Raw genomic sequence first — 19776 nt, forward strand, 5'->3', positions numbered from 1 at the left:
TCACAATTTCCTGCCTAAATGTGTTTTCATCAGTTCAGTCACTGAAGGAGTTTAAATGGAGGGAAATTCAAAACAATGTCATTATTATTATTATTATTATTATTATTACTATTAGGGACGAGCTCTCTGTCTGCTGGGAAACTTTCACAGTCATACACACACACACACACACACACACACACACACACACACACACACACACACACACACACACACACACACACACACACACACACACACACACTGCTCAGAGGACTTCCTGCTCCCCACCTGTGTTGGAGACCATTTGCATGGTGTCTCACTTCAGATTCTCAAATCTGAATGAAACATTTGCATACAGGAATCTTTCGTTGACGTGTGGTGCTCAACTTTCGAGACTCACATGTGACAAGAACTGCGTGTTCAGAGATGATTAACTTACCGCTGTCATTCTCATAGCGTGACGCCTTTGAAACACGCGTGACGCGTGCAGATTTCCTCTTGTTACACAGGCAGCCTAAACAGGGAACCCTAAAAGAGTCTGAAGCACAGCTGGACTTTTTCTACGAGCTTCTCAAAGAGGAAGAAAACTTCCAGTTTAACATTTTTAAATGTGATGTTTGTTTGTGCCACACAGCAGCTCGTGTGTTTTTCTCCAAATCTGATCTGTTTAGAAGATTCCTCAAAATATTTGAGGCACATTTACATATGATGCCAAGCATTACACGGTGCATAAAGAAAGCTAGATAGAATATATATATGAAATCTATTGATCAAAGTATTTTATATCCCTACAATATATAGACAACATATACATGCGATTTATAAACAGAAAATATATGAATATTAATATTTAAAGTCATACTTTACATTATTACAGTCTACATGTGTGTACGAATATTGACATTTTACATTTAATACATTCAGATATTTGATTCTGATGCTGTAAATGTGTATTTATATATATATATATATATATATATATATATATAAAACATACATTATATGCATGCACGTAACTTCTTTACATGACAGAATATACATCGTACATATAACACTTATATTCATAGACACATTTGACATGTAAAACAAGTGTAATATAGAGAAATTGTGCCAATGTACTAATTCTATTTCACATAATTATAAGAACATAAAATATAGAGCGAAACCGGAGCCGTTGAAAGCTGATGCAGCGCGAGGTGATCAGTTTTAATATCGACTATTAGTTCTGACAATATTTACTGCTGAGGATGAAATAACATCCAGAACAATCATGTAGTTTGAGATCATGAAGTGTGCAAACTGCTGCGTCTCTCTGTCTCTCTGTGGGTGTTGAACCTGCCTGTGTTTGGTATTCCGTGCAGAAAGCCTCCCACGCCCCGTGTGTCCGCCCACGCGCGGATTTGCGTCACGCAGGGAGCAGCGTGGGCGAGAGAGAGAGAGAGAGAGAGAGAGAGAGAGAGAGAGAGAGAGAGAGAGAGAGAGAGAGAGAGAGAGAGAGAGAGAGGCTCTGTGGCAACCGCGCGGAATATCCCACTTTCCTCTGCTGCCAGCATGAAGCTGCACGCGGTTAGTTCACGGCAGACAGGAAGTGATGACAAAATAAAAGCATCGTTTCGACACGGTTTGAAAACCAGTTTGAGCGAGCAGGTACACAGCAGATCAAAATGAACAGGAACATTTATATTGATGTGTCAGAATAAAAAAGTACAAGAGAAATAAAAGTAATTCATCTGTAAAGGTTTGCATTAACCCGAACACTATTGCAGGCGTAAGAAGTAGTATCTGGTTACAGATACAAAACCTTCATCTTTCCTGAAAGGTTTTGGACATGTAATTAGCTGATTTGTGCACAGTTTTTCCTCTGTTAAAGATAATAATACTAGCAGCAAAGCACAATAAATAAATAAGATAGTAGAACAATGTGAATGTTGTACTTGCATTAGATGCAAAAAAAAAATCAAGGACTTCATCGAACATAGAGTAGATTAAAGGCTATGGTAAAGATGAAAAGTAAAAGATTCTAATTCTAACATATTTGCACTTCACTTTTCACTCAATAACTTCTCTATTTTATGTTGCTTTTACAACTGTGCCACGGCATTTTTATATCCCTTTCTTTTCTTAAGATAATGTATTAAAGTCAGATGTTTTACTGGCCTAGACAATGTAAAGACGTTCAAACACCTCGTACCCTCTTAGCTGCACCAGTAAAATGCTGCGTCCATGTTATTGCTGCCATAATAATATTCCTATAATAAGATATAGCCGTCTGAATGGGTGCATTACGCTCAAATAAATTCTTCAGTACTGAGGTATTTTACTTCCATAAAGTATCTGAATATTTCTCTCTCCGCTGCTGAACTTCAGGAAGCCTATATTTTTGTCATTCATCAGTCATTGGATCCAAAGTTACAAACCAAACCAAACCAAAACAAAAAGGCATTGGGGAAGTACATTAGCTGCAGTAATTAAAATATATCGTTACAAAATAATACTTTCACAGCTTAAAAATATGTTGTTCATTTTGTGTGTACTTTGCTGATATAATCACTTGCACACACACACACACACACACACACACACACACACACACACACACACACACACACACACACACACACACACACACACACACACACACTGTTGATCCAACCTTTATTTCCAGCTTGCGCTACAGTTCGGCTTTTATTTTGTTAAAGTCGGCGGAAGTTGTCTGTGCACTACTGCGTTTGGTTTGACTAGTGAACTGCAGGGGAGTGGATTGACGCTGGGAGAGGACTCAAACACTCACACACACTCACACACACACACACACACACTCACACACACTCATGATACTCGCACACACACGCAACACACACTTGGATGAAAAAGGCGCACCAAAAGACGCACAAAGGTCAGCGGCGTTTTACTGACACTCTGCTCGGTTTTCCCTTTTCTCTCCTCGGCAGGCGAAAGAAAAAGTTTCCGCGAAGAGAGGAGAGGAGTGTCGCTCGGCTTCAGCAAGCAAAGACAAGCAGGCGCTCTTTGGCGTCTCCTGGAAATTATTTTTCAGTTTCTTCTTTGAAATTAGATTTGTCATTTTACGCGCCCCTCTCTTTCTGTGGGATCTCTTCCCTGTGCGCCAGTTGACACCCAGGGTTTGTGTTCATAAAGAAGAAGGAGCAAGAGAAGAAGAGGAACTGGACCAGGGCGGACCAAAGGGGGCCAGAAACTCACCAGGTAGGCACAATGGATTTAATCGTGCATGTGACCTGCTGCTGCCGCTGCTGTTGTTCTCAACTTGATCATATTTTGTAAAGAATATTGTAGGAAATGCTTGAAAATATCATTGGACGTGATGATAAGTCTGCATGTCCGCGCTAAAACTCCGTGAATAAATATTATAGCGAGAAAGAAATGACTGTAAAATAGTTTCTGCACATTATACAGAGACTTCAAGTCTTCATTAGAACACTATAGATGTATTACAAGAGATCAACATACATTAAAGGAATATTATATGGCATTTGGCATATATATCTAGATATAGAGATAGATATATATCATACCACAAAAGTCATTGTAAACTCACTATTGTGCACCAGTCACAGCCTTAGCATACTATAGGAAAACTGTAAGAGATGGAAATGCATTAAGGCATTATTATCTACAGCTTGAGTCTTCCTGTGCAGGACAAATGGTTGTCATGTGAATATAATAGGAGTTGAAACGTCACAAACTCACTACAGAGCCATGGACACGTTACTACAGGAATATTAGAGGAATTTCCCATTTTGAATGCTCTGCCATCTCTTCTATGTTACTGTCAGCTGTGCTGTCGGCTCATTTGTGCTAGTTTTAGCTGCTACAAACACATTTTTAATAGCAGCCACTCAGTAATTGCTCTAAATACGAGGTTAAACTGTTTTCAAGGACTAAAGTCACATCACACACACACACTCATGTTTGAACACAGTGCTCCCAGTGATGATTACAACATCGTTGAGAAACTGGGAAATTCCTACTGAATCACAGTGAAATCAAATCATTTCTCATTTGACTGGGGGAGCGCTGCTGCGTGGCACTTCACCTGGAAAACCACTCAGCAGCCTTCAGCTGTGAGTGTGTGTGGTCTACGTGTGCCACCGGTACCACTGTGCCAGCGCACACACCTGACTTCTTCAGGTGAAAAGACAAACTCGCTAAACTTGCTCTGTGAAGCAGGACCTCAATTGGAGGCTGCCAATCACAGCCGCTGATTACACACACATACACACACACACGTCTGTTGTGATAAAACTAGTGCGAGATAGCTGTTAGTGATCAGTCTGGGAGTGTTTGTGCAGATGGATGATGAACTAACGCGCTAACAACAAGCTCCACTGAAGCTGTTTTCTATTTGTAGAAACACAATGTGGTGCTTTTAAAGCTGCAGCTTCCACGAGTGTTTTAATCTACAGACAGGAGGTTGAACTGGGAGGTGGATGGTCAGTTTACCTGCTGCATGCTCACGAGTCAACGATCACACAGCAGCTGAATATATATATTAAATCAGCTCACAGCAGCTGTGAAGTGAAACAGCTGGAAAAGCCAGAACCAGAATATTTAACATTTTCTGCAAAAAATTATGAATGAATCATGAATAGTTGCAGCTATAATTCTATTTAAATGGAATCAGTTAAATGCCCCCAACTCACTACTGAATCTGGTGATCTTGCAGGGTGACACTATATAATTGGGCTGGAGTTTGTTTACTGGATCGTCCTTGTCGTGACCAGAGGGGCGATTTTTGCAACTTTACTAAATCAACAGTTCAACAGTCCGTCATCTTTACACAGCGATCAGAACAGACTTCAGGCTCAGACAATGATCAAATCCATCTTCTGCTGAGGAGACATGTCCAAAAGCATTGTTCCTGAAGACTCTTAGAAACAATTGACTTGTGACTCCTAAACCGATGGAGGAGGAGGAGGAGGAGGAGGAGGAGGAGAGCGCCTTAAGAAGCTCCACCAGCCTACATGCTTATCATGAATGTTCTTTGTTCAGTGAGGCTTCACGTAAAATGAAAATCAGAAAATACAACCGAACTTCTTCTTCATGATATATTTTCATGTTCTGCACCTTCTCTTTTCTGTCTGGTGCTCATTTTGTTTGCAACGTAATGCTTTAATAAAGCATACAGAAATAATGACAACACATGAGCTGCACACATCTCATTTTACTGCGGCTTCAGTCATAGTTTACTTTCTTAAACTTCAACCCAGGAACATGAATTGTAAAAGCCTGGATGTGTTTGCTGCACATGAAACTGGCTTGTCACACCAAACAGAAATGTTTTGTGATCAGCTGGTAACACACTTAAAGATGCAAAGTTCATTTAAAGTGGATTCTTCTGTTTGTTGAACAGAAAGCAGAATTTGAACTCATTTTTCACACCACTTCAAACCGCTTCTTTAACTTTCTGTCTGACAGAGTTGGAACCACTTTCGCCTTCAGACGATGTCAAACACTTCTTACAAATTTGCTTCAGCTTTCTCAGGCCTCAGAGTCAGAATCTATGTGGTAGTGCACGCACAGACATACCCCTCTTATTTTGAAAATCACCTGACGAGCTGCGGAGCTGTTTTGTAGACTTGTAGACCATTTCCCTTCGATATAAAGATGACACAGATGATTTGGACCTTTCTGCCTGAAAGGACTAGAAAGTTTTTGCTTGTTTTTTTAGTTTAATGTTGAAGCATCATGATGCTGCTGTGGCACCGGAGGAACTCGCTCTCATGCATGACTTTACTTTCACACAGCAACTCTGCTTCATCACTACTTCCTTTTTCCAGCTCTCTGCTGTCTGTCCTGCTGGGTAGACATGATGTCGATGGAAACGCTCATGTTTTTCAATGCTGCCGTCCTACATTTAATCCATACTTTAACGTATCATATAAACTGAACAGAAGCTGGATGTGATGTTGTACCAGTGTTTCAATGGGCTGTAATTACCTGCAGTTACACACATATCCTCCCACGGTTTCAAGAAAGTATCTTTCGGTTTCAGAAACTCTGTTTTTATTTTGTCTTCCAGTGTTAATGAATTGGAGTGATTTCTACAATGTGACGTAGAACCTGAAAAGAAATGGATGGATTAAAATAAGAGACGAAGAAGAGGATAAATTTAGCGAGCTGCCATCTTTACTCGAGTCTAGACATGTTGATAGGTTTGCTGAGTGACACTGCTATTATTCAGTTGTTCATTTACTCCATTAGTAAAGACATGGATGGCACTTTTTTCTTCTTTTTTTTTTTTTAAGAATTGTACTTTTGCAAGTTTAAGTTCAGCAGCTTGACAGAGTGGATCGAACGGCAGCTTTGAGGCAGCAGAGAAGCTGAAAAGTTGGACAGTGTTTGTTGATGGAAGGGATCGGGAACATGACGTGGATCAACTACTAAAACCTCCTGTGGTTTTTTTTTAATGCTAACGAAGGAGTCCTTGAGTAGAAAGTCATTAATCTTGTGGTTTGTACAGTTACAGAGGCGGGTCTGAAGGTGACCTTGTCGGAAACAAACCCACCTTAATGGTCTTTGACTTGGCCTTGATATTCTGTAGGTGACGATTTCAGTCAGTTTGATTTAGGCAGCTTTCGTCTTTTTCATTTTCACGACTCGGGGTGAGTCGACGCCTGCCTGGCTCCCTGGGCTGAGGCTCTCTGGGCCTATTCTGGGCGAGGCGAACCCACCACCTACACATCCTGCAGGGGTGGAGAGAGGCATGTGGTCCTCCCAGCAACCCGGGCCTGCTGACTGCCACTCCTCTGTTAGCTCGGCCTCCGCAGGGCCTCACATGCACATAGGAAGAGTCAAAAACAAGCCTGTTTCTGAGCTCTTCTGGTGCTTTCTGTCCGTTTAAAGGTGGCAAGTGACACAGATTTGATCGTGTCTGTGCTTTGTGACGGTTGAGGTTGGAGGCAGAGTGAATAACGGCAACGCTTTCGAAGATAAACGTGACGGGCAACAAACAGCCAAACAGACCAACCAGGAGAAGTTTGTTTACAGAGATGTGCACAGGTGGAATCTCATGCTGATAGACTCACATTTAGATCGAAACCAGCAAATTAAAAATACCAGTGTTTTATCACCATGTGCATTCAAGCAGAATGTGACATTAAAGTAGATCGATGCTCCACCGGCACAAAAATGCCTGAATTAGCTCTTTTAAAGGCAGCTCTGTAGTTTTTACCTGCACATTCCTGCCCTGGTTTTTATTCCACACATGAACGTTTTCACGTTCACACACCTGAATAGGTGAGGATTACCAAGCCGGGACAAAGCACGACACATTCATGCTGAAAATGATTGGCACTCGCGGCATTCTCGAAGGAAAATTTTCACACACCTGTCGATGCCTGATAACCTGAAATCCTGAACCTGCCAGGGATAAAACATCCAGTCCAAATCAAATTCATGTACACGTTTCATAGAAATGTGGTTTACAGCCGCGGTTACATGAAGCCGCCAATGAAAAGAGCAGAGAAAGAAGTTTTGATTTGAAATGTGCATATTTAGACATTTAAAGGTTCCATTCAGGGTCCTTTTTGGAGGTATTTTTTTAGCATCTTCGTCTTCCTCAGTTGATGAAGACTGCCTGGAAACTTGAGTGATGATTCTGAGTTGAGATTTTTTTCCGTCTCCGAGGTCAAGAACACTCGATAGCTGTTAAATAACTACGCAGGCAGAGAGAAAGCTGATTCCAGGTGTTCACACTTTGTTGAGATCAGTGTGACACAAAAAGACAAACACTATCAGCTCTAATCTACAGAGGAATTCAGATGTGATGAGTTAACTTCCTGTGTGCGTCTCTGGTCCTTTGCCTCTGACTTTTCCATGAAGGGCCGCTTGGTTTTTCTCACCATTTGGAGCTCAGCAGGAGTTCAGGCGCCGCAGTCGGCCAGTGACTTATCTGACATTTCTACATCGGAAGTGGAAAGACCCGTGTCTTTAAAGGGGATGGTGCCTTGTTGGTTTCTAGTTGTTCATTTGATTAAAGGACTAGAAGACCCAGAAGCTCGTTAACGTGTTGTTCCTCCTCTCTCAGGTATGGCGGCGGTGTTGCCGAGAACCCTGGGTGAGCTGCAGCTCTACAGGATCCTGCAGCGGGCCAACCTTCTCTACTACTACGAGGCCTTCATCCAGCAGGGCGGCGATGACGTGCAGCAGCTGTGCGAGGCCGGAGAGGAGGAGTTCCTGGAGATCATGGCCCTCGTCGGCATGGCCAGCAAGCCGCTGCACGTGCGCCGCCTGCAGAAGGCGCTGCGCGACTGGGTCACCAACCCGGCCATCTTCAACCAGCCGCTCACCTCGCTGCCCGTCTGCAGCATCCCGGTCTACAAGCTGCCCGAGGGCTCGCCCACGCTGCTCAGCACTCAGGACCGCTCCAACACCGCCAGCGTCAAGATGCCCAAAGCTGTCGCCGCGGCCTGCTCCGACCCGGGAAAGCTGGAGGTGGCGAGGGACAAAGTGTCGGCCGGGTCGCCTCTGCAAGGCAGCAGCGAGGCTCGGTTCTGGTCGGGCCACAGCAACGACAGCGAGCACAGCCTGTCGCCGTCAGACCTGGGCTCCCCGTCCTCACCCAGGGACGCATTAGAGGCTTTGGATGCCACAGCTATACAGTCTGTCCTGGAGTGTGTGGACAGGATGCAACCGGGACTCCCTAAGACAGACCTGGCTGAGGTCAAAGAGCAGCTCAAGAACAACAAGAAACTGGCAAAGATGATCGGACACATCTTTGAAATGAGCGACGATGACCCGCGGAGGGAGGAGGAGATCCGGAAGTACAGCGCCATCTACGGACGCTTCGACTCCAAGAGGAGGGACGGCAAACATCTGACGCTCCATGAGGTGGATAAAGACGCATCTCTCTGAATCTGTCCTCAGGGATCCGTGACGTCGATATTTTGTGTAATCTGTCTCTTTTGTGTGTAATCTGTAGCTGACGGTGAACGAGGCGGCGGCTCAGCTCTGTATGAGGGACATGGCTCTGCTGACACGTAGAGACGAGCTGTTTGGACTCGCCCGGCAGATTTCCAGAGAGGTCACCTACAAATACACCTACCGCACCAGCAAGTAAGAGCCAACCTGCACCACTCACAACCACTTTTCTCTTAACATGGAAATCATCATGTCTGCGGGGGAAGTAAGAACTTTAGACCGAGTATCTGACCACATATGAGCGCCTGTGCGAGTCATACATAGGTTATGTTTTCCTCAGCAGCATTAAAACTGGATGTGAGCCGTTAAAAAGGAAGTGATGACATTCACAATGTCGTTTCTCTGCAGGTCTCGCTGTGGCGACAGAGACGAGCCGTCCCCTAAAAGGATTAAAACAGAGGTGAGGTCGGCAGCCAGGTTACAGATGTGGATTGATTTTTGTGGCTTTGCATCAGTATTTCTGTCTTGATGCAACTTTTTGTCTGTTTCCCCAAAGATCATGAGTCTATAGCTGAAATGATCTGGCTAATATTTTGATTTGCAAGATATTTTTAAAGCAAAAATGACAAGCAATGTGAAAATTTGCTGCTTTGCTTTGTCCTAACTGACTGCACTTGGAGTATTTTGGGTACTTGAACAGTTGTTTGCATGGAGAAAAAAAAAAAAAAAAAAAATTCACTTTTTAATGACTTCTTAAACTTTGGGAAATTTTGTTAAACATTTTCACTTGTTAATTGGAAGAAATAATCACTTCACTGAGAAAATAAAAACCAAATTACCTGATAATGATAATTAACATATCAATGCAAAAATGATGATCCTCATTTAAAGATCAACAAGTGTTGGACTGCTTCTCTTTTGGTTGCTCGTACTGGTGTCGAAGGCCCTCATTGGTTAATTCCTGATATTTCAAACATAAAGCTCTGGCAGATGGAGCTCCTCTGAGAGCAGTTATCAGAAACACAGAGGACAGAGCAGCAGCAGCCTTGAACAGAGTACAAAGCGATCTCTCAGCGTTCCTCTCCTGACACACTTGGCTGAGAGCGGCCTTTGAATGGCTCCTCTCAGCGTGGAAAACCGATGATCGAAAACATGTGGCGGCTGCAAACTCTGCCGGGATTCGAACCGACACCTGCTCACAAAAAGCACTCTGAGCTCCTGAAAGGGGGAATTCCTGCACCGGTTTATGTCAGCCTGCTGCTCTGCAGAAACAGAAAAGAAAGCAAAGAAAGGAAATAGTCATCGTCTGTCAATGTTTGCCAATAATAACAGCAATAACCATAAGAATATTTGCTTTTTTTTTTATGTCAGAATAGTAGTGGCACTGTTTTTTGAATGAATAACCTTAATTTCTGTAATACCCGCACAAAATAGTATTTACCAATGCTTTTAATTTGGATAGAAAATGAAAGAAAACACTTTTGATTATTTATATTGTTGTTTTGGTGCGTAAATAAATAAATGTAAAATTATTTAGAATATAACAACAAAGTTCAAATTAATGTAAATTGTCAAACAGGTCAAAATTGGCAAAGTAAGTGCAAAACTGATAGAGTCAACATTAATTACAGCAAATAAAGTATTAAAATTAAACATTTTATTAATTCAACCTTCAGAAAACAAATAAATTCATTTGAACTGTTTGACCATATTTTCTAATGACTTTAATGTTGTTTCTTTCAAAGCCTTCTCAACAATATCCATATTTTTTTTAGACTGTCTATAATAAGTTTGAATGCTAACAAATATCAGAACACATGATGAACAACATCCAGTTTGATTTGTGTAGCTGCAGAAATAAACTCCTCTCAGGACCTTTGACCTCCCAGAAACGGCACAGGAGACGTGTCCTTGGTCTCTGCTGCTCTGCTTGAAATCATATCAAGGAAAACATTAAATGGTCCTTAAAATGTTTTATAAAAAAACAAAAACAATACTGTGTACAGACAAAAAAAGACACGTTCGTCTGTTTCCGACTCTTTCAGGAGAACTTCTTCGACATCCAGGAGGCGCTGCAGGCCATCCAGATGAGGCAGGAGATGCTGAGGGAGCAGCTGGCATGCGCCAAGTCGAAAGGAGAAGAAACCGTCGGACGAAACCTGCAGGTGAGCAGACGAGGACAAAAGGATTTGATTTTTGTGATGGAAATCGTGGAGATGAGGTGAAGGAGGCAGAGGAGGCAACGCAGTGATGTTTATTGGCAGCAGCTCGGTGGTGTGGCCGGTACTAAACCTCTCACAAGGATAAGAACGTGTCTTTGACTGAACAATGTGACCACAATCAACACTTATCATGGACAGTTAGTTCCTGAGGCCGGGCGTCCTCTATGGGAGCTTTACTCCTCATTCAGGGAATCAGAGGAGTCTCATAGTATGTCAGGCCGAAACAATAGAGTTTCCTTGACAATTTAGATTTTCAGAACATCAACAGAGAGCGTTTTATTCTTTTAAACGTTTCACTTTCTGAAGTCCAGTCCAACATACCGGGTCCAACAAACTTCGCTGAAATTCCATCTGTTTTAAGAAAAGGCAGCATACGTGTTTAACAGAAATGATTTCATTGTGGTTGACAGGAAGGGACATTTCCAGAGCTTTCAAACACCCCTCATGGACTTCATGAGCACATAAAGTTTCTTTTTCCTTTTGTCACACTATTATTTTCAAGGTCAAGACTGAAAGAAATATGTGTCTGTGGTACTGTGGGAGGTACAGGTGTGAGTACTGGTCCAGTCACAGCTCAAGGTCGGAGAGATATTGAAATGAGGAAATCAGAGCTGCGGCGGCTCTTTAGTTGTTGGGTTCGGCAGCAGATGTTGGTGGCAGCAGGATCCAGTCTGATCCCAGCGACGCTCTTTATTGGTTTCCATGCTGCTGCTGCTTGTTCCTAATTAGAGCCGGAGTGTAGGAGGAGAGCTTTATGATAACTCATTACCCAGAAAACATGTTGACTGCGTTGCGTTTCACGTGTGTGCAAACACATGTCTCGTCTCTGTGTGTGTGTGTGTGTGTGTGTGTGTGTGTGTGTGTGTGTGTGTGTGTGTGTGTGTGTGTGTGTGTGTGTGTGTGTGTGTGTGTGTGTGTGTGTGTGTGTGTGTGTGTGTGTGTGTGTGTGTGTGTGTGTGTGTGTGTGTGTGTGTGTGTGTGTGTGTGTGTGCGCGCGCGTCCTGGTTAATAAGTCCGTGTTTGTGTAGCTGCAGTTACACTTGTCACGTTGATGTGATTTCCAGAAATCGCATTCAGAAGAAGAAGAGATTTCATGGCTGTGTTCGTGCCGCAGGCCGCGTGAACTGCTGCTCGTATCACCGCGTGAGGATGTAAAGCACGTCCTTCAGTAATTTACACTGACAGTGACGCGACGACTGACAATAACCGCACATCACTCTTGTTTTTATTCCTCAACGTTTCACTTTGAATGGAACACAAGTGTCAACAGCTCCTCAGTCTTTACTTCAGCTGTCGTCTGTGTTAATGCTCACTGACTGGATGATGGTGTTTGTTGGTTGCAGCCCGTTTTTCTGCTGCAGGACCGCAAACTTTAAGTCAGTTGTGAAGTTATTTTAACACACGCGGCCAAAGGTTCACACGAAAAGTTCATTTTTAGTCTGTTTTATTTAAAAAGCCCACAAAGTTAGAACTTAATCCATCTTTGCTCACTCAAATATTTTTACCCACTAAAGTTTGTTGGTCGTGTTGGTTACGACGCAGAAAAAAGGATCAGCCGTCACTCCTTTAACTCCCCGTGTGAATTGTTTGTGTGCGTCAGATGCAGCTGGAGCGTCTGCTGGCGAGGCAGATGGAGATCCTGCAGGACGCAGCCGTCCAGGAGCGGCTCCAGGCTCTGGACTGGAGGATCCCCCCCGCCGCCTTGAAGTACCTCAACGACGCACAGAACACCAACGGAGCCGCCGCTGACGCCAGCAGAGACAACCAAGGTAGGACGAGAGGCGTCGCAGGTCACCTGACGCCAACATCTCGATGGAGGCCGCTGTGGCTTCACTCGAAGTGTAAAGTCAAAATCCTGAAACTGTTTCCGGTAAAGCAGAAATCTCTTCGACCGGCTGTAGTTGACTCACTGATGCCCCCTGTGGCCAGTCAGGAGAAAGCGACTGAGTTTATCTTGATTTGATGTGGTTGTTTTTGGAGTGCGTCGGGCTCGTTTGAAGACTTCTTTCATGTCCTAAATGCCACAAGATGTGTACGCGGCTGCGTGGATAGAAACAATACCTATAGGTGCTGATTTTCCACACCCAGCCGCGACAGCTGTCACCTTTTCTCTTATCTCCATTTTCTTGCTGCTCTGACTTCTCAAACGCAGAGGGCGGAAGAAGAAAAGCATCATTATTCAGGAACTTACTTCTCCTCCGGGCCTCATCTCATTTTCATCCTTTTCCTCCCTCACCCACACCCGACAGCTCATTATAGCGCTGTTCCCACAAATCCCACAATGCACCTGTAATTATCACGCCTACGCCTGTTTACCTCCAGCCAGTTGCCTGGAGGGGGGCGTCTCTCTCGCTCTCTCTCTCTGTTTGCCTCTCTCTCTCCTCCCCCTCCTCTTCTCTGCTTTCCCTCCTCTTCTTCTCCTCCTTTCTTTTCCTCTCTGTCATGTTTCATTTCTTTTCTTCTCCCTCTGCTCCTCTGCCTGTCTTCACCTTTCTCCCCACAGCCTTCTGGTTTTTATTCTCTCTGTCTGTATCTGCTTCTGTCTCAACCTTGTTTCTCTTCTTAATGTGTTTTACCGCAGTAAAACGGCTCCATTAAAACCAGAAAAATTCAACAACTGCTTGAGGTTACATATCCTAGAAATCTAAAACAGAGAGAATCGTGTTTAATCACATTGAGTGCATCGCCATCTGTTTTATGTGCATTTTTGATTAACCCAAAATAAAAAAAAGATGCTTAGATACTGAGAAAAAAAGTTGGAACAGGCAGAAAAAGTTTGTTTCCGTATAAACTAAAAATGTGATGGAAACTTAGCGACGTCCACAAAGCATCTGATTGATGAGGAGACTTTAACCTTCCTCACATTAATAAATGAAACAAAACAGAAACGCCATCTATCCGTCGGCGTTTTCCGCCATTTGAGATTTGATTTCGTCCTCTGGTTGTGTCCTCTTCTCACACGGTTTAAACAAACACACATTTTGTTGCCTCTGGGAATATTAAACATGCAAAACAAAGCTGCAAAACAAAGCTGTAAAACATCTACAAACTGGGTTTAGCTCTGTTAAATGTGATAGACAGTAGCTGCAATGGGATTTCGTATTTGGTGGGTATTTATTAGTAAATATCATACTTTATTATTAATAAATAAACTAAACAAAACCTTGAATCAGAAACATGTTAACTTTTTTTTTTACTTAAACCACAAAAACAATCCTACTCATCCTTTCTGGACTTTTGCTTGTATCTGATGGTCTTCCTCTGCAGAGGCATCAGCTGACTTCTGTTGTCGAGGATTTACGTTCCCACAGGTCGTGAAAACGTTAAATATATCCTAACTTTGTGGTCTGTTTTTTCCAGATGAACGACCAATCAACTTGCGGGTGGTTAGTCAGACGATGCAGGAGGGCGACCTCCCATTAGGCAAGCAGCTAGCCAATGAACTGAAACGCCATCACAACCACAACAACAACAACAACAACAGCAACAACAACAACAACAACACAGATGAGACCAAAACACCAGCAACAGGTCGGTGGTGTTAGACGTCCAGCCGGAGCTGTTCTCTCAGCTCATGCTTCATTATAAACCTCTTCGCTGACGACACCGTTCTTTATATTTGTCTTTAGAAAATGGGACGTCACAGCGGGCGTCGAGCAACGCAGAGAAGAAGACCATCAAGTCAGAGCCTGAAGACTCCACATAGTGCCTCCCGCCTCACCACCCAACTCCCCCTCACCCCCCCGCCCCACTTCATTCTACTCACACTTGACAGTATGCAGTTATTCCCCATCAATAGATACTAAGCAAGCACAGCCACAGTAGAGCCTTAACAACCAATGTTGCCTCATGAAAAGCATTTATTTGTATTTTATTTTGTCTTTTCTTTGTGTTTAAAGTTACTTGCCAAAGCACCTGGAGAGCACGTGGAGGAGCCCCTCGGTGCTCCGCTGGTCTTTGTCCGTGGTTTAACTGTACACGTTAGCTGTACATGTAATTTAAGAGTGAGACGTGTGTGTACTCCTTACCTCTGCCTGGGTGTTGTTTTCGTTGCTTTCTTTGGACAGCCAGGCTGCAGACGGAGACGCCGGGGCTGAATCTTAACTCAGGCGCAGATTCAGAAACGAAACAAAAAGAATGATTTTGAGGGGGGAAATATAGGCCGTGTTCAGCGTACTGGGAGCACTTTATACAAATACCACAGAGCTGATATTTAAAGGTCTCCCGAAGCTGGTAACATGACAACATGTCTACTGGCATCCGACTTTGTCTCGTCTTTCATGGTCCCCAGAGCACTTTAGTGATCCTTTGACTTTTCATTTAGTGCCATATGTAAAACAAGTAACCTGTGAACAACAGTATCTCTGTAGTTACTGTTCTATTTACTGTTATTATGATATTTCCACACGGTAGGGGGTAAATTGGTGGAATATTTTATACATTCATGGTTACCAGACAGTGTATCCAGATGATCTTTGGTAATTATGAAGACATCCAAACTTTTGGACTTTCAATGCTCTTATAAGATACTTTCCAGTCATCAACACATTATAGAATAAAGTATTGAACACGTACAAGTGTCAGTATAATTTCAGACTCATACTAATAATATCATGAGCAGCTCCGGCGGTCGCCCCACATCTTCTGAGCCTCCGTCACTCTCCCGAATCTAACGTCTGCATTTGTACTGTAACTCAAAGCTAAGGTGTACGTACTGTAGGGAGACCGAGTTAAGATCCAGCCCCTGTAGCAGGTTCTTATTTTTACATTTCTTGTCGTTCACTTCAGAAGTGAGAACAGGAGAGGTGGGATTAATCACTCCCTCCCTCCTCGCTCTTGTCTTGTGTATATTTATGGGAGGTAATTTAAGAAGAGGATGTATAGGAGCTGTTGTGGAAGAGCAGCAGGGGACCTCTGTCATTCGTCTTGGCAGAATGGCTGGGCTGGCATGCCGGAGGCCGAGCTAATTGGTTCATTTCACTTTGTAATTTAGCAAAACACTGCTGTTGAACCGAAACCACGCATCTGCAGACAGGGAGTATTTCAGGAATAAAGATCCCTGTGTGTGTTTTTTTTTTTTTTTTTTTAAAGAGATCCGACAAGCTCTCAGCGGCCCCACAGGTCGCACCATGTGAATAAAATATTAAAGCGCGCAGGTATGTGGTTTTTCAACAACAAAAGCAAAATCCCTGCTTCTCGCTGTTCGCAGTGGAGCAGCAGCCTGGGTCTGTAAATAGTACCGTGATAACAAATAGTGCTAGCCTAATCTCTCAACCAGGGTTTTCCTTCGTCAAGTGTAACTTTGCTGTAGATTTTTGGTGTCAATACAGTGTTTATGTATGTAGAGCAAAAACAAAAAAAGAAACCTTAAGTGTCACTGAGGAAAAAATACAACCGTGTGAAAGTGTCTGGTGTATAAAAACATGCTTTACATGATGATAATGTTGTTAGCCTTAGCTCTTAACCGTGTTTGATCCACCTGTGATGGCCATCAGTGCATATTTCAAATGTGTTTTTGCTGTTTAGAGGTAGATACATAACAGTTGACTGTGTTTTTACGTGTTCGCCACATTGTGTAAATACGTCTGTTTGGTCTGAGATGATAGAGACGTCCGTCCCCCCGCTCCCTGCACATAGTTTAGTCTCACTCGGCGTAATGAGAGACCAATGCAATATTTATGTAGGTAATAAGTCTATTTGCATACTATATGGATCCATCATTTTGTCATGTGCTCAGTAACTGTACGTCTGTCATCAGGGTGGGAATCTGTGGGAAATGTGTGTGTCGTCTCACTTTCAGTGCACAGACTGGACTTGTATTTAAAGACTCGGTGCCCATGAGGTGGTTTTTGTTTCAAGCAGCCACAAAGACAAGAAACCAACAAGGACTCGAGATAAACTTCACAGAAGTTTCTGGTGAATTCTGGGAGAAAACGCCATCAATGTTTGGAAATGAAAGCCTGATTGGCTTAAACACTGGCCGAGTCAGCGTGACAGGATGTTTGAGAGAATAGCGCATGTCTGAGGTGCCGTCTCACTGATCACCGTTCTCCTCACTGTTTATTGTAAAGTGATAGATTAGGCTTCACCTAGTTATGCACCTGTTTTTTTAAACACTAATATATTTTATTTGTTATACAGCACATAAACATTAAACTTTATTTTTTGAACTCTATTGTGTGGCGCGCTCTGTCATCAATGTTTAAACCCGTGCTGTCTTTGTGTGTTTGCATGATAACGAGGTCTGTCCGAAGAACCTGTAGACTCGCCGGAGGCGTTGCTCAGGTCAGAATGAGGAAAGTGACTAATGGGTCAGAAAGCTCTTTGTCGTCCTGTAATAACAGCTTCTCGTCCTAACTGCACTGTCATTTAGTGATAATAATGTTTTGCTAGATTATACATGGGCTTCCTGCTGCAGGGAGGACCTGCTGGAGTTTCAGTTTCTTGCTCGAAAACTAACAGGAACGTCACTGGTTTGGATCCTTGGTGGAAAATCTGAGCTGTTGGTCACAGGAAACAACTTCCAGAGAGTCTTTGAGTGAATGTGAGTGGAGCTGGGAGGGAGCAGAAGTGCTGGGTCATCTTTTCCAAGAGGAGACAGGTAACAGGAGGCTGAGGGATGAAAGAAACCAGCAGAGACTTCTTGTGAAGCAGCTTCTGTCCTCTGATTCTTCCTCTTTTTTATCTTGGGGAGATGAATCCCTGCGCAGGCCATTTGCATCAGCGTCACATCAACACATTGTGAAACTGGCTGATGACTCACTCTGACGCAGGTCCTTTTCACAAACCTCCCATCACCCGCCTCCCCCCATCCACCCCCCGCCCGCCTTCCCGCCCTCCCTCCTCTCTCACACACATGTAGACAGATTTTCTCTGGAGAATAGCTCAGCTCATGAACACCCACGCTGGTTGCTGTTCGCAGTGGCAGCCCTGCTCGGCGCTCAAACGGCCACCCCTCCCCTCCCTGTCCTCCTCCTCCTCCTCCAGTGCAAGTCACTGATGATGATGTGTTGCCGTGGCAACGGCTGGAGGTGGGCGGCTCCACGGGCGGTGGGCGGAAGCCAGCCGCTAAGCAGCGTGGGAGGGATTCGAGCGCACCCATCACCCTCATTTTGAAAGGAGCAGGAAGCTGACTGCTTTTGAGAAGGTGTGGGTGTTGGTGAATTATCGCCTCTCCTCCCTGCAGCTTCGTTAGGGATCGTCTTGTTTGTCTCCTTTCCTGCCTTCCTTTGTTTTCTGGTTTACTGCTGCATCAGTCATGCAGCTTTTAGATATTCAAAACTTAATTTTGCATTTACAATAATAATAAAAAAAAAAAGGTCATTTGTTTCCGTTCTCTGTCCAGAAAGTTCAAATCTTTTCATCCTAAAAGGAATCCACTAATAGAAGTTTTCACAAAGTAGGAACATGTTTGGACAAATTTTACTTTAATCCCATTTAATCCCATTCAATTTTATTCTTAAAAGCCAACAGTGGTTCAGTAAAAAGCTTTCAAGGCTGCAGAAGTATGTGGACACCCAAACCCATATAAAAGCAAAGGGCATTAATCTGCTGCTGGGTGTGAACAAACTCAGGGCTGTCCACATACTTTTGGTGATGATCTGTAGCAGCAACAGTCACATTTTCCTCCATCGCTGAAAAGAAAAAGGAGTTCGTTATTTGTTGTTTTTTTAAGAGGAAACATGAAGATTCCTGTAAATTTTGTTGGAAGTCCCCTTTATTTCTTATCACATTGAAATCACAACTACAGCAATTTTTTTTTTAGGTCAAATTCATGAATGTTTAATGTTCAAGGTTAGTGGAAGCGTTATTAGTCATCACTCATTTGTTTGTGTTATCCTACTTGGAGCTCCAGGTGGGTGGAGTTTGCCGAGGTTCAGATAGTCAGATAAGAAAAAAAGTAAAGTGTGTCAATTTACCAAATACTTTCCAGTAACTAATCTCTTTTGTAGGTCATTATTTTACGTGGGCCATCAAAGAGGTCAAAGCAAACACTGAAATGGTGTCTGACTCTGGTCTAAGTTTCAGTTGAACTATTTTGGTCTCCTTAAAAGGAATTACACGTGAGTGTGGCACAGTATTTATGACTACCTTTCATGCACAATATTGTTAGTTCCCAGATATATATTCTTACAAAGAATGACTGTATTGATACGGTCATAATTCATAAGCTTTTTGTCATCTTTTCTTTGCTTGTGAAGTTTGGCTCTGCTGCCTGTGCATGAAAAAAACATTTCTAACCAGGAGATGGTGTTGTATTTACTTTGTCAAGGACAGAGTGCCATCTGCCGAGAAACCTCCCACCTGAGTGTGTGCAGTACCAAATGAATCCACACGGTGGCGGATCAGGACCACACATCACTGCCAACACAAGGTCGGTGCAGTGAAAGTCCTGCACAGTAATGTCACTGAGCTGCTTTGAGCCACTTTACTGTCTATAACTGACATATTAACAGCAGGTAAAGAGGCTTAAAGTGATCTTTACCTGCTCTGCATCATCTTTGTGCATTTTACATACAAGCTCAGAGTAAAAAAAACTCACTCTAAAATACAGCTGAGTGTTTTCTCGGATGTTTCCCCTCTTAAAAACATTATAAAAGTAAGTTTATGCTCGTAATTGCTCTAAATCCAGACTAATTGTTGGAAGAGATGGTTGGAAAAGGATCAAAACACG

The 19776-nt window shown here is 43.2% G+C and overlaps 1 protein-coding gene across 1 annotated transcript; it reads left to right on the plus strand.

The window, feature by feature from the left end:
* The first annotated feature begins 2778 nt into the window (after window positions 1–2778).
* LOC138634899 (NGFI-A-binding protein 1-like) lies at window positions 2779–17277 on the plus strand. Its single transcript, XM_069722101.1, has 8 exons — window positions 2779–3204; window positions 8048–8850; window positions 8942–9075; window positions 9289–9340; window positions 10926–11045; window positions 12703–12871; window positions 14463–14633; window positions 14732–17277. The coding sequence occupies exons 2-8, from the start codon at window positions 8050–8052 to the stop codon at window positions 14806–14808; spliced, it is 1524 nt and encodes a 507-aa protein (XP_069578202.1). The 5' UTR covers window positions 2779–3204; window positions 8048–8049; the 3' UTR covers window positions 14809–17277.
* The last annotated feature ends 2499 nt before the right edge of the window (window positions 17278–19776 follow it).

This window comes from Brachyistius frenatus, unplaced genomic scaffold (assembly GCF_029030835.1).
Source record: "Brachyistius frenatus isolate BFR_SWC_R1_liver_20210118 unplaced genomic scaffold, ASM2903083v1 Contig_282, whole genome shotgun sequence".
NCBI lineage: Eukaryota > Metazoa > Chordata > Actinopteri > Embiotocidae > Brachyistius > Brachyistius frenatus.

Coding starts and splice junctions, on each gene's coding strand:
- LOC138634899 (XM_069722101.1), top strand. CDS start 8,050: ATGGCGGCGGTGTTGCCGAGAACCCTGGGTGAGCTGCAGCTCTACAGG. Junction 11,046..12,702: donor CCGTCGGACGAAACCTGCAG/GTGAGCAGACGA, acceptor TGTGTGCGTCAG/ATGCAGCTGGAGCGTCTGCT. Junction 14,634..14,731: donor GACCAAAACACCAGCAACAG/GTCGGTGGTGTT, acceptor ATTTGTCTTTAG/AAAATGGGACGTCACAGCGG.